Here is a 13,451-nt window from a genome sequence, read left to right as displayed (position 1 = left end):
TCCCTGCCTTTCCATTTGGAAGCTCTGCAGCCCCTTTTCGTTCACAGACCTTTGTAATAGAAATGTTGCATAAAGCTTGGTGTCTGGTTTTCTCTTGTGGTATGACAATAAAACGTTTCTCCTACTTCCAGAGGTGCAATCAGAGAATGCCTTTGCTAAATATGTAGTTATATAGAGAGTGTAAATTTTTTCTTTGTCATTTTATCAGGCCTTCTCATCTGGTATCAGTTGCCTCCCTTGTCTTATACCTGAAGATGGCATAGTCTTATGATTGTGAATTCTCAGTGAAATATGCCATTGAGTTGGAATATTTATTGAGGCAAAAGGCTAGTGAAAGCCCAGAGACTGAAGGAAAAGGACATGGCCTGTCCTTGGAAGTGACCATAATATGTTTATGTCATTACTTAAAACAGAGGCATTTTCAGAACTGCTGAATGTATGTGCTCCCTCTTGTTAGCTGTGACTCAAGCACCACCTCATTCACTGTCTCTCATGTTTGGCTCAGATCCACAGGAGGGCACGAGCTCTGAGGAAACTAGCTAAGCAGCTCACTGAAAAAAAGCTTGAGCTGTCTTCTAAATCCCTGCAGAACTACGTCATGCCTTTTGCTACTACTGCCATTTTTAATGAAAAAATGCTTAAGGTAGGCTTTTAAATTGAATGCATTCATTTGACCCTTTCTCATATACCATTCTCCTTAAGACTAACCACCTCAAAGGCTGATAGGTTTGTGGACGAGAGTGCTGTGCTGCTTTTGGTGGCAGAAGGAGTGTTTGGAAGGTGCGGATGCAGTCTGGGATCAATCATATCTGCTAAACCTGTCCTATTTCTTGGAGGTGGAACTTTTAACCAAACAACTGTTTGGTGGTTGGGATTTTTTTGTTTGTTTTTTTTACTTGGGGTTATGTTTGTTTGCATTTTTTGTAATCAGTTGATTATTCTTTTCCCCTTCTGCCTCCAAACTGCCCTATTCCTGTTCAGTTGTGAGATGAGTTACTGTCCATCAGCAGAATGTGTGTGGTGGGGAACATAGGTTGTGCCTGGTAATTGAGGTGGGAATAATACTGTTTTCTTTGGAGTTATAGGGGAACTGCAGGAAACAGCTGAAAACCTCTGACATCATTAGCAGCTTTGTAATTTAAGTTTGAAGGGTGACATTTTATTAGTCACTTTCCATACATTTTATTGAAAACATATGCAGTGAAATTACTTGCTATGTTGTGGTTTAACCCTGGCTGGCAACCAAACCCCATGCAGCCACTTGCTCGCTCCCCCTCACCCAGAGGGATGGGGAGGAGAATTGGAAAAGAATGTAAAACTTGGGAGCTGAGATAAGAACAATTTAATAAGTAAAGCAAAAGCTGCACATGCAAGCAAAGCAAAACAAGGAATTCATTCAGCACTTCCCATGGGCAGGCAGGTGTTCGGCCATCCCCAGGGAAGCAGGGCTCCAGCACACACAGTGGTTACTCAGGAAGACAAACGCCATAATGCTGGACGTGGCCCCCTTCCTCCTTCTTCCCCCAGTTTATGTACTCAGCCTGACATCATATGGTGTGGAATACCTCTTTGGCTAGTTCAGGTCGTCTGTCCTGGCTGTGTCCCCTCCCAGTTTCCCTGTGCCTCTCCAGCCCTCTCACTGGCAGGGCCCAAGAAACCGAAAAGTCCTTGACTTAGTATGAACATCACCCAGCAACAACCAAAAAGATCAGTGTACTATCGGCGCTGTTCTCACCCCAAATCCAAAACATGGCACTGCACCAGCTGCTAAGAGGAAATCTAACTCTATTCCAGCTGAAACCAGGACATATGTCAGTGTGGATAGACTTTCTACTTGTGACATGGAAAAGCAAGGTTTCACAGTTCTGTAGTTCCCTGCGCCCTATCAGGAGAACAGCAGAGATGCTTATGTCAGACCAAGCAAACTTCTAATTTGCTTACTGTCAGAAATAATTCTTCTGAGGCTGAAACAGTTAGACCTTAAGCACAGGACCCAGCACCTGCAGCCATACAGACTGTGCCCATCAGTAGAGTGACTGCAGTTGCTCTTTGACCCATGAGGTAAAATGCATGGATTGAAACCTGGTTGAAGAAACAAACACATCTTATTTCACATCAGAAATGGGTTAACAACGTGTATATCTAGTTGATCAGCATAGCCCAGCAATGTGCCGTGTGTCTGTGGTTAGATACCTTGACTGGTTTTTAGTTCTTAACGCAAATGAACCCATAGATTTAGTTACATGAGAAAAATAAAGTATGTGCAGAAATATTTGGAGGAAGTGGGTCTGGACATCTGCTTGTTGAGCTGTGATTTTTTTTATTTTTATGTTTTACCTGGTGATTGGGAGGAGATCTAAGCTGAATACAAAGGATTCCCACTAGACAGACATTACTTCTGGCTTTTGTTGTTTTGAGTAAAGTATGGTGTAGACACATGTTCATAATGAATGCTCACAGCAACTGAATTTCTGTCTTTTGAGCAGCATGAAAATATGGTAACGGCCTCAGTTGAAATTATTGGAGCTGTCTGCCGACATCTCTCATGGTCAGCATACTTGTACTACTTAAAGCATTTCATCCATGTCCTGCAAACAGGACAGATCAGTCCGAAGCTTGGAGTCAGGTAGGTACTGTGAGTGATGGTGCTTTATATCTCTGCAAAGACTGCTGAGGCAAAATTCAGTGTCTTGAGTGTCACGTGGATTTTAGCCTCTTCCTTGGGATGAGAGATTGCCGACTTTGAGGTGGGCTTACAAGTTAAAGTGAGCATGGCATTGCAGCCTGCAACTAGGAGGATTAACAAGTCATTACATTCTCACACTGTGTCTCACTGAGTGCGTGCCAGCATTAGCAGCTTCTGCTTCTTTCAAACTGTCCCTGCTCCTGGGACACTTCTATTGCTCCAGTACCACTGGAGGTTTCATAGTGAGCTAGGTCACAGAATGAAAAGCAACCAGTTGTTATTTCAGGATAAACCTTATGCTGAGGTGTTACTGAGTCTGAAGTTTTCCAAAAAGTGCTTTTAAGATATTCTGTTGTGTTGGTCTATGCAGCCTCCCCTTTTTGTGCAAAGGGCTGATCTTCATGCTTTCTTCCCACAGCTTGTTAGAGACAGTGCTGGAAGCCTTTCATTTTGACCATGAAACGCTTGAAAAGCAGCTTCTGACCATTGACAGCCAAGGTGAGCTTTGTGCTCCTGATTGTAGAAACACTACCTCTGACTGCTCAGAGTGCAGCTAATCAAAATTTTGTGGTTTACTCTTGAGCTCAGCTACTCCCAGCTTTTTAAAACATGCACACTGGAAGCTAGTTTTCATTTGTCTCCCCAGGAGCAATGCAGACTGTCCTCCTTTGTGTTGACAAAGTGAGGAGAGGTGGGGGGAACCATCTCTACATTACCTCTCCATCCCAGGCCTCCATAAGCCAAAACAGACAGGGATGGGTTTATGCAAATCTGGGAGGTTCTCCAAGGTCTGCATCCACCCATGTGGCTGCTGAGACATCTGAGTGGTTTGTCCTTGATGTTGGCAGCTCTCATGGTTGTCTGCAGCCTGAAAAGGGTGCTGTATGTCTTCACCTTGGTTCCTTGGCATCTCATGGGAAGAAGTGATATCTTTGGCTTTTTCACCATTGTGGTTACCTATGTTGTGGCTTTTGGGATATTCTGAGGAAGGAGGAGGGTATCTCAGAACTGTGCTTGTCAGTACCTCTTGCCTTGTGAAATTTTCAAATGTTGGCAAATGTCAGTTCTCTAAGGTTCAAGCACATTGACCTTTGCTAAGCCGTCTATGGAGTTTAGCCAAAGAATAACCCAGTCTTTGCTTTAAGCTTAGCCCTGAGGGGTGATTATCAGAAACCAGCATGCCAGAGCTTCTCTACCCAGTAAAACAACTCCGATGCTTGCTGATTTTTGCTGTTGCTGATGATAGGTAGGAGCTTTGTCCAGAACAAAGCCATCACAAGAGTCTATTTTAAGGGCACAGGTTTTGTGGCCTTCTATATTTACCTGTGCTTTTGGCAATTACCTGACAGAAGCTGCTGCCATGGAACTTGAGCCAGTGGTGGAGAATGAAGAAGGCATGGAGCTGGAGCAGAGTGAAGGAGAAGAGGAGGTGACTGAGGAAAGGAAAGAGAAGAATCTCCCTGAGGAGCTGGCAGAACCTGAGCAAGCAGCTGAGACACCTGAAGATGCTGAGCAAGTGACCAAACCTGTGTCTTTTTTACCCCAAAATAAAGAGGAGCTGGAGTGTCTGATCAAGCACATTCAAGATACAGTTACAGTCAACATCTTGCCTAAATTGCACAGGTGTATTGTTGCAAAGGTGAGGAGTTGGCATTGGAAGGGTTTTATACAGGCCTGTGCTGCCACTATAAAAGTTGAGGTGCTACTTCAGAGCCAGTGTAAATGCAGCACATTAAAAAAAAAAATAGACACAACTGGAGAAAGATTACCTGAAAGCACAAAAGAGGCTTCATCCCCTTTGTTGTGTCATGGGGATTACTGACAGACCCTCTGGTCAGTCTGGGTGTGGTGTCTTTCCTTCCCTGCAGAGAACTGGCTGGAATCACACAAGTGAAACAATTCACTTTGTGCAGCCTGTTGAAAAGTTCTCGGCCACTTGCTAGCACCCAACTTAGCTTCTGTATTGAAAACGCAGGGTTTCATCTCACCTGTCCTTTAGCTTTCTGGGTTTTTCCTGTAGTCAGCAGAGGATAGCAGCTTGCCTTGTTGGCCTCTTCTAAGGTTCATTGAGAAAAAGCAGGATTTGTTTATGTATATTAAATGTGCGTTGTGTCTTGCTCTCTTAAAAAGGTTAAGAGGGATGAGGAACACAAGCTCGTGAAGTCCAATGTTGTGAATGATGATGAGGTAGTGCGTGTTCCATTAGCTTTTGCCATGGTCAGGATGATGCAGTGTCTTCCCCAAGAAGTGATGGAAGCCAACCTGCCAAGGTAAATACTGTCGGAGCTCCTTAAATGCTGTTCATTGTGCTGAAAATGAGTGCAAGCACCTTTCTCAAGATGTGGTTAATGTACCAGGCTAAATCCAAGAAGGGCATCCCTAAATATTTCTTTTGGAAACTGATTTTCCTAGCGATATTCCCCTCTGTCAGCATTTGACTTCTGTAAAGCTAAGTTTGAAAGGAACTTCGTAAATCCTTAGATAAGAGCAGAGCTGTGAAACAAGGTGCAGAGGTAGGGGTGGCAGAGTGGGGAAAGAATAATGTACAGGAATAAAGGACAATCAGTAAAATGTCTTGAAGGACAGTACGTATATGTATGACTTTAAAGCCTTTCTGTGAGGCTGGTTTTGAGTATAGCTCTGGTTGTGAAACAGCCTTGAAAAGCAGCCTCCTTAGCTAGCAGTAATTGGTTCTGCTCTGTTTGGGGGTGAACTAAGCTGTCTATCTCTGTTTCTAGTATCCTGCTGAAAGTCTGCACATTTCTGAGGAACAGATTTCAGGAAATCCGGGACATTGCCCGTAACACCCTTACTAAAATCATGGAAGTGTTGGGAGTACAGTACTTTCTATACATCTTAAAAGAGCTGCAGTCCACTCTTGTCCACGGGTACCAGGTAATGATGAAATTCTTCCTCTTCTGCTCTCTGTAGGTTTTGGTTTTTTTGTGTTAGGAGGAGAATTCAAAGGGAAGGTGTTGCTGAAATTGTTTTACACTGATAGAATAGCTTGATACAACTAAATACTGTTGCTACTGCCTGCATCAGTCTTTGTTATGCCAAGTGTCAAATGAGAGTCTGTACCCAAAGAAGGTGGAGTCGAAGCAGGGAAGAAGAGAGGATCTCCATTTTCCCAGTGAAGAGTTGAGGTGTGGAGGTCAAGGATGCATTTCTGGTTCCAGTGAGATTAATGGAAATCTTTCCAGTAAGGTCATTAGGGCCAAGCATCATCTGAGGTGAGTTGCCACAGAGACTTGCACAGACCACAGATGTGGTGATGCTAATTGAAGTCTTACTTCCTAGATCCACAGCCAAGGCTCTGACTATTAACTCACCTTGCGGAGATAAGAATAATCTTCTATGTGAATTACCACAGTGGCATAGTGTGAGCTTCTGGCTGCTGTAACAGTGAAAGCACCAATTAACGCTGCCTAAAAATATCAGTAAGAGCACTAGGGGAAAGAGGAGATGCCAGTTCTCTTGCCAGTATGTGGAGGGACAGGAGGTCTTCTTCCTGCTGCCAGTACATGGATTGTCATCCTTCCAGTGATTGGTTTTTTTTCTTTTTTTTTTCTTTCCTCCCCTATAATGAGAGATCAAGTGCAGTGTGTGTTGTGATGTCTCTGCAATGGGAGTCTCCCCATCCAGTATTATCAAAGATGTCTATGCAGGGGTTTGGAAACATGATCTGTTCTCTTTTTCTCTAGCTCCATGTGCTGACTTTCACTGTGAACCTGTTACTGAAGGGCCTTAGTACCAGGCTCAGAGCTGGTGATTTGGACCCCTGCTTAGATATCCTGATTGAGGTAAAAGCTATTTGAGATTGAAGGAAAGAGCATTGTGAAGCATCTGGGGAAGGTGCTGGGAGGAGAAGGCTTTCTGTAGATTTGTGTTGGACTTGGTGGCAAACAGGGCTGATTGTGTGTACTGCAAAGGAAGGAGACCATTTTCTACTGAGGCATCAGCAGACCCCTTGTAGAGTAGCCAAGTGTCTCTGGGGCTGTATTCTGAGCCCTGCATCCTGACAGGGAATGGGTTCAAGATTAAAATACCTAACTGTGTTTCCCTGTACTCTAAAAAATGGCTGAGCAAGTCGACAGACATCTAGTCAATGTGGTCCATGGAGCCCGGGAGCTCAGCTAGCCACCCCAGATGGGGTATATTTGTTTGGATGTCTTGGTCTGACTGCAGTGACTACTCCTTGTATCACAACACCACAGAGGGGTGTAAAAACAGCATTCTCACCTGGTATGCTCAAACTGGAGTGTTTTATGCTGGCAAAGGAAAGGGAGACGTGATTTGTGGGAAACCTGGAGAACTGGTTTTTTCTCTGTGTGTGGAAAAATAATGTTGTTTTGCTACTACTGGACGAACCTGGCTTTGCTTTTCTGCTCCTCTCATTCATTTCTCTTGCCTGATTTCCTAAGATTTTCAATCAAGAGTTGTTTGGGAATATAGCTGAAGAGAAGGAGGTAAAGGGAATAGTCTCCAAGGTCATGGAAGCACGCAAGAACAAGAGTTACGATTCCTATGAAATTCTTGGAAAGTTCATAGGGAAGAGCCAGGTGACAAAACTTATTCTGCCACTGAAAGAGGTAAGAAAAGTCAGCCAGGGTCTGTCTTAACTCTGAGCACTCTCAATTCTGTATGGTCTAAAAGAAACTAGAGCCTTCAGGTAGCTACTGTGAAATTATCTATATAATCCTGCTTTGGCTTCCCATTTTCCTTTCGGAAAGCAGCATGCATCTGGCTCGTAAAATAATACTTTACTATTGGTATCCAGGGCAGGGAGGGGCATTCTGGGAAGCTTTCAACCCCTGCTAGAAAAATCCCCCTATGAGTTCTTTGTGCCATCTCTCTCTGCCAACTCTTGTTTTCTTTGGAGCTCCAAAGTCCTGCAAGGCTGCTCTGTGTGGTTTGGTGTCTTCTGCATGAAAGAGATGTCACCAAAATGTATTCAGGGTCCATCCATGTGCAATAATTGCCTTTTCAGAGATGCAGGTTTTGGACTAGAGTTAAAGCTCACACAGAAGTGGAGCCCTGGTTTACTCATGAGCTCTGGAGTGTCCTGGTGTGGTGATAGGGGAAGAGACTGGAGAGAAAGGGAGGGATGTTGGGGCAGAGCTGAGGCGATGGGACACTGTTCATGGAGAGAGCTGGGAACCTGCAGCAGTATGTGACATGTGAGGAATTGCTCTGGCTTTTCCCATGATTTCTGAATGCAAATAGCGGATCGTTGCCCTCATGTTGCCCTGCTGACTGTCCTGATTGCCTTTGCAGATTCTGGAGAGCACCATGAGCTTGAAGATAGTCCGAAAAGTGCATGAGGCACTGCGTCACATCATGGCGGGACTGATCTTCAATTCCGACATGAACGCAGAATCCCTCCTCCTCCTCAGTCATGGTCTCATCTGTGAAAACTTGCCTCTGCTCACTGAGAAGGCCAAGTGAGTTCCAGGATGTTACCCAGACAGTCTGTTAGTGGTTGGGAGGTTTGCTTGCAGAAATGGCAGCTCTCAAAGCCAACCAATCAAATGTATGAGAGTTTCCTTGCTTTCATTTGCCTTTTGTTTTCAATGTAACTGAATTTTATGGGCAGTCAGAACACTTGCTGAACTCGGAGAGTCTGCTTTTGCAAGTGCTTAGGGCCTTCGGCCAGGCTTTTTCCCCGTTTGGTAAGCTGGTATATGCATTTGAGTGTTTGGATGAAGGGACAAGGGGCAGTGTTTAGAAGTGAGCTGCAAACTACTAAGCAGAGGTGTTTGGGGTCCTGGGCATTTTCATGAGGTCAGGAATAAGAGAAACTGGGCAGTCACTTTATGGCTTTGGTGCTCTTGCAGAAGCCAGGGAGAGCCATCAGATTTCCTATCTGGTGGTGTCGCTGCTCAGAGCTTGGTCTGGGTGTCTTGCATTTCCTGTTACGCAGCTCTAGGATCTGACAGCTGTTTGCAGACTTCTTGGAGCAGTTTTTATAAGCAAGTATCAATAAATGGATTGCAGTGGGCAGTGACGGGACATAGATTTGCTTGAAGGAACTCGAAAGGTTGGTCTGTCCACTGAGAAGAAAAAAGTGGGGATGTTATGCAAATCAGTATGCATTTGTTATCTTCTTTGCTCTCAAGTCTGAGAGTCCCATCTGTCATGCTGCTCTCAAGTTCATTTTATTTCATTTTGTTCAGGCTGTGACCTGCTTTTGCTTGCTGTGCGGGAAGCAGCCGAGCACAGTACAGCTCTATTCATTCCCCACAGCAAGCTCGTTGTGGAAAGGGTTAAACTCTGAATATTCTCCTTTGCCATACATTGCTTTTCAGAAAAACAGTTGCCCCTCCTCCAGATCCTCGGCTGCAACCAGAGAGCTGCCTGCTGCTCCAACCCACTCCCACAAGAGGAGGGCAGAAAGCACGTGTCAGCAGCAGGACTAATATGTATATCTTGGTTGATTCAGGACTTCGGGTAAGGATCTACTCAATACAAAGCTTTGTAGTCAGAATTCTTGTTAAGAGCATTCTGGATAATATGGTGTTAACACAGCCACTACCTTAACTTTATTTTGTGTGTGGTAACTCCAGTGCCTCTCGGCCTTTTGCAGATATTTGAATGGGATATGGCATAAATTCTACTATAACCTAAAACAATGTGGGACCTTACTTAAGTTATTTCAGTCCCAGCCTGAATTTGAAATTAATATCCTGTGTTTTCTATGCCAGTTGCTACACATGAGCCTGAAGAGATCCAAAGTAAATTCTTCAGAGGAGCATGTTTTGGAAATGTTAGACCCTTTTGTTCAGCTGCTTATAGACTGCTTGAAATCTATGGATGTCAAGGTACAGTTCTGAGCTGGAGTCTGTCTATTCTCTTTGTACTACTAGGAAGGGTCCTGCCCACAAATGTCATCCCTCACTTGATCTGCAAGAGAAGAGAGAGTTTTCAAACCTCATTGCATAGGTGTGCAGATGAAGTTGATTGAGGTTATGTTATCCTAAGGGGGTGGAGGGATGGTGGCTGATGGAAGACTGAATGCTCTGCCCCTAATGCTGTAGATTCAAGGATGGATTAGTGTTCGTAGAGCATGTTCATACAAGGACTTTGGCAACTTCATGGGCTATCTATGAAGAGGTTCATGAGGTCCTGTGGCTGCTGGGAGCAGTGTTGTCATGACTGTGGTTTCTTTTGATTTAACTCCAATGTCTTTATTCTCAGCACCATAGGCAGCCTCCTTTTTGGGCTGCTTTGGGTTTGAGTGAGCCTAGGAAGGAATCTTTTAAACCTTGAGTTTCCCAGGAATGGAAGGCACGTCTCATATGCTGTCAGATAGGTGGATCATGGCTTTCAGGTGACCTGGGGTTTTGGTAGAACAACTTCTGTGCCTTGAAAGCGCCTCTGCTTTAGGAAGAATTCCTGCCATCTGCTGAATCATCACTGTTTTAGTGTCTTTACCTAGTAAAATCAAAGTCAGAGGATTAGGGACTGGCAGAGAGTGTTTTTAGAACTGAGAAACTCTTTGTATTACATATGAATGGTTTGAAAGAATTTTTTATTTTTGTTAGTTCATTGCCTTTTACCACAGTTGCAGATAGCCTGACCATGTCTGTAACAGTAAGAAAAGTGTTCTGTCAGCGTCATTGTACCCATGTGCTGTCCTTTGGATCTTTCTTACAGGTGATAACTGGTGCACTGCAGTCCTTGGTATGGATTTTAAAGTTCCCTTTGCCTTCTGTCAGTACTAATCTGGAGGCACTGATCAGGCAGCTTTTCCTCTTGCTGAAAGAATTTGCCAAGACAGGAGTAGCCAAAGGCCAGAATTTCCATCTGGTCGTGAGCTGTTTCAAAGTAAGTCAGACCCATCTCTGCTCTTCCCCTCTCTACTTCAGGATTAACTTTGTAGACTGAGACTCCTGCAACTGCAGATACCTCCTGCAGCTGTCCCTGGAGAGGTAGTCTGGAGATCACAAGGTAGCGAGAGAAATGTAGCCTTGCTGATCTTTCCCAAGTGCAAACTTAAAGAAGGTTACCGCCAAAAAAATACACAACTTGTATCTGATTTTCTTTACAGAAGCATGTTTGCCTTCTTTCTTCTGTATAATATTATCTTGTTACCCCCCTGTCTTTTGAGAGGTGTCGGTTTTGTTCTTGAACAGCTTGCTTTTAACATGATTCATTGGAGTAAACCCTGGCAGCCGATGTGAGGCAAGGGAAGAAGGAAATTAATAGTAGTAATAACTACACTTAAGGTGTGCAGTGTCTTCCTGTAGAAGTCTTGTAAATGCATTGCTGGATTAATTACAGCTTCATGATCAAAAGGGAAAGTTAAAGTAATTCATGCTGAATGCCAGTGCCAGAGGAATTTCCCCCTCTTCTTGGCTGTGTTCCTGCATCATGGTTCATGGCTGAGCATCCCCAGTCGTTTCGAGGACTAGTCTGAATTTGTGTATTTGCTCTCAAAATTGCCAGCTGAAAGCAAAATGTGATGAGAACAGTGTCAGCTGCATGTTTCAGAGCAGCAGTTTGTCTTTCTAAACCTAAGTGGTATAAACAGTCAGGCTTTAGTGTGGGCTTATATTTTATGGCACTGCATGTATATTGACAATGTGCAATTTGATTTTGTAGTGTGTAACAATACTTGTGAAGAACGTGAAGAGTCAGATAACAAGCAAACAGCTTCAAGTGTTGCTTGGCTTTGCTGAAGAAGACATTTATGATTCATCACGCCAAGCCACTGCCTTTGGTCTTCTCAAGGTATTTCTGTGCAGCAGGCCTATGGGTTCTGTGAGCCACTGGAATGACAGTGATTCTGCCTTATGATGAAAGACTGAACAATCTCACGTCAGGATCAGGCCACAGAATGCTGTTAAGGCTCCCTGCTACCTAGGGGGTGGGGGGAAGCAGCAAAGCTTTCCTGTTTGACTTGTAGTCACTCTTGTTTGGGAAGCTGTTTTATACACATATATATGAGGATGTATTTGAATCTGAGGATGTTTTTGCTGAAGAATTGACATCCCTAATCATTAGATCAGGTATTCTGTGGCATTCAAACAAAACAAATGCGGATTTGTAAGCAATCCTTCTACCCCTTTTTTGCCCATACCCCCTTTCCCACCACCCCTGTGTTTTTAAAGTTGCTCTGGCTACGTTTGAAGATCTGAAAAAGTCAGTGTTAATGTACCACCTGAGACCAGTATAGTCGCAGGTTATGGTACTGCATCTCACACTGCGTGAGCAAAATGACATGACTCCAGCTGTGCTTTGAACATTTTTAGGCCATTTTATCCAGGAAGCTGATTGTCCCTGAAATTGATGAAGTGCTGCAGAAGGTTGCCCAGCTGGCCATCACAGGTCAGAGTGAGCCGGTGCGAGTCCAGTGCAGGCAGGTTGGTAAAATTGAAAATCTCTTGTCTTAATTCACTTACAGGTGTCTAATGAGCTAGAAGGCTTAGTGTGGGCATCCCAGCTCACAGACATGTGCCTTAGCCCTGCTGAACCCCTAACCCCAATTCCCGTGCTTACTAATCCTTGTTCCCCTTGTTATCTGGCTGACTTCAGTTCTTGTGATAGCAGAATCACAGACTGCTTGCCATGGCATACCTTCAGAGAGTTGCTCATCAGCAGTGACATAGTCCCTCCTTTGGAGTCTCTTAGGCCCATGTAACGAAGAGCCTTGCCCTTTTCTGAATCCTAGCGGAAGAGAATTTGCCATAAATCCATGATTCCTTCCCACTCTTCCTCATTCTTTCCAAGCTAAAAGCAACCAAAAGGCAGAATTGGTTGCTTCTCTTCAAGCATTGGGATACAGATGCAGCAGGAGCTGTGCATTGCCATAGTTACAGGATGAATTTTGAGGATGCAGAATCTCTCTGTAACAGAAGCCTGCACAAATCACAGTAATACTGTAAAGACTGATCTGGCAGTTGTCAAATGGCTGCAGATCCTGTTCCGGGCACGGAGCTTGTGAGTGGTTGTTGGCCCCTTGTGTAATAGGAATGGGATGAAAGGGATAATTGTCATAAACTTGATGCTCCATCACTAAATTTTCTTCATAACCTTCCTATAAACTACTAACCTTCCCAATCTTTCCTGAGTGTTTCTTGTAACTCCCTTCTGTGTTGTCGTTTTTTCTTTCCAGATTTATTTAAAATATATTCTGGACTACCCCCTTGGTGACAAGCTGAAACCCAATCTGGATTTCATGCTGGCACAGCTGGAGTGAGTTGATATTCCTGACATCGCTAGGAGAACAGAGCTTTGTTGCTTAAATATGTCTTCGGTGACCACCTTGTGTGCCAGGGGCTGTTGATGAGGAGCAGAGCATGTGGCTGAAGTCATGATTTTTCCTACCTCTGAAACACTTTCCTTTTTCATAGATGGGCTGTTTGATAAAGCAAGTCTTTTTTCTCCTCCCTGTTTCACAGGGGGTTTTGTTGTTCTTACCTGTTGTTAAGCAGAGGCTCTGTTGTGTACTTAGTGCTTAACCAGCTCCACTGGTTGTGAAACAGCTGAACTGGAAAACCCAGAAAGAATCGGGGAAGGTGCATTTATATGAGTGCTGTCCCATGGCAGTGGTCGCCACTGCAGTTGCAGGCACAGTTGCTACTAACTGCACCAATCCAGCAGGAGCAGTGAGCCTGAAACCTCCTTCTGAGCAGCACCCCTCCCTTGCTCAAGGTCACAGTAATTTACTGTGTTTCCCAGCTCCATGCTGGCTCAAGTTGACTGGCACCCTTTTTGCCTGTTTGTTGCCCTGTGCCCATTCTCTGAGAGTTGGAGCTGATAG

At 44.3% G+C, this 13,451-nt stretch overlaps 1 protein-coding gene across 1 annotated transcript in view; it reads left to right on the top strand.

The window, feature by feature from the left end:
* The window catches only part of UTP20 (UTP20 small subunit processome component), a 65,074-nt gene that overhangs the window by 41,301 nt on the left and 10,322 nt on the right, over window positions 1-13,451 (top strand). Inside the window, exons 38-52 of the mRNA XM_055807468.1 lie at window positions 506-643; window positions 2,487-2,626; window positions 3,105-3,184; window positions 4,036-4,325; window positions 4,817-4,956; window positions 5,425-5,581; window positions 6,391-6,489; window positions 7,111-7,278; window positions 7,964-8,130; window positions 8,995-9,136; window positions 9,391-9,507; window positions 10,343-10,513; window positions 11,291-11,419; window positions 11,941-12,051; window positions 12,804-12,883. Coding sequence (XP_055663443.1) covers window positions 506-643; window positions 2,487-2,626; window positions 3,105-3,184; window positions 4,036-4,325; window positions 4,817-4,956; window positions 5,425-5,581; window positions 6,391-6,489; window positions 7,111-7,278; window positions 7,964-8,130; window positions 8,995-9,136; window positions 9,391-9,507; window positions 10,343-10,513; window positions 11,291-11,419; window positions 11,941-12,051; window positions 12,804-12,883 — 2,129 coding nt within the window. The remainder of the gene's footprint in view (window positions 1-505; window positions 644-2,486; window positions 2,627-3,104; window positions 3,185-4,035; window positions 4,326-4,816; window positions 4,957-5,424; window positions 5,582-6,390; window positions 6,490-7,110; window positions 7,279-7,963; window positions 8,131-8,994; window positions 9,137-9,390; window positions 9,508-10,342; window positions 10,514-11,290; window positions 11,420-11,940; window positions 12,052-12,803; window positions 12,884-13,451) is intronic.

Source organism: Falco peregrinus, chromosome 6 (assembly GCF_023634155.1).
Source record: "Falco peregrinus isolate bFalPer1 chromosome 6, bFalPer1.pri, whole genome shotgun sequence".
Taxonomy (NCBI): Eukaryota; Metazoa; Chordata; class Aves; order Falconiformes; family Falconidae; genus Falco; species Falco peregrinus.
The sequence above is the reverse complement of the archived record's forward strand: the minus strand, read 5'-3'. Positions and strand labels throughout refer to the sequence as shown.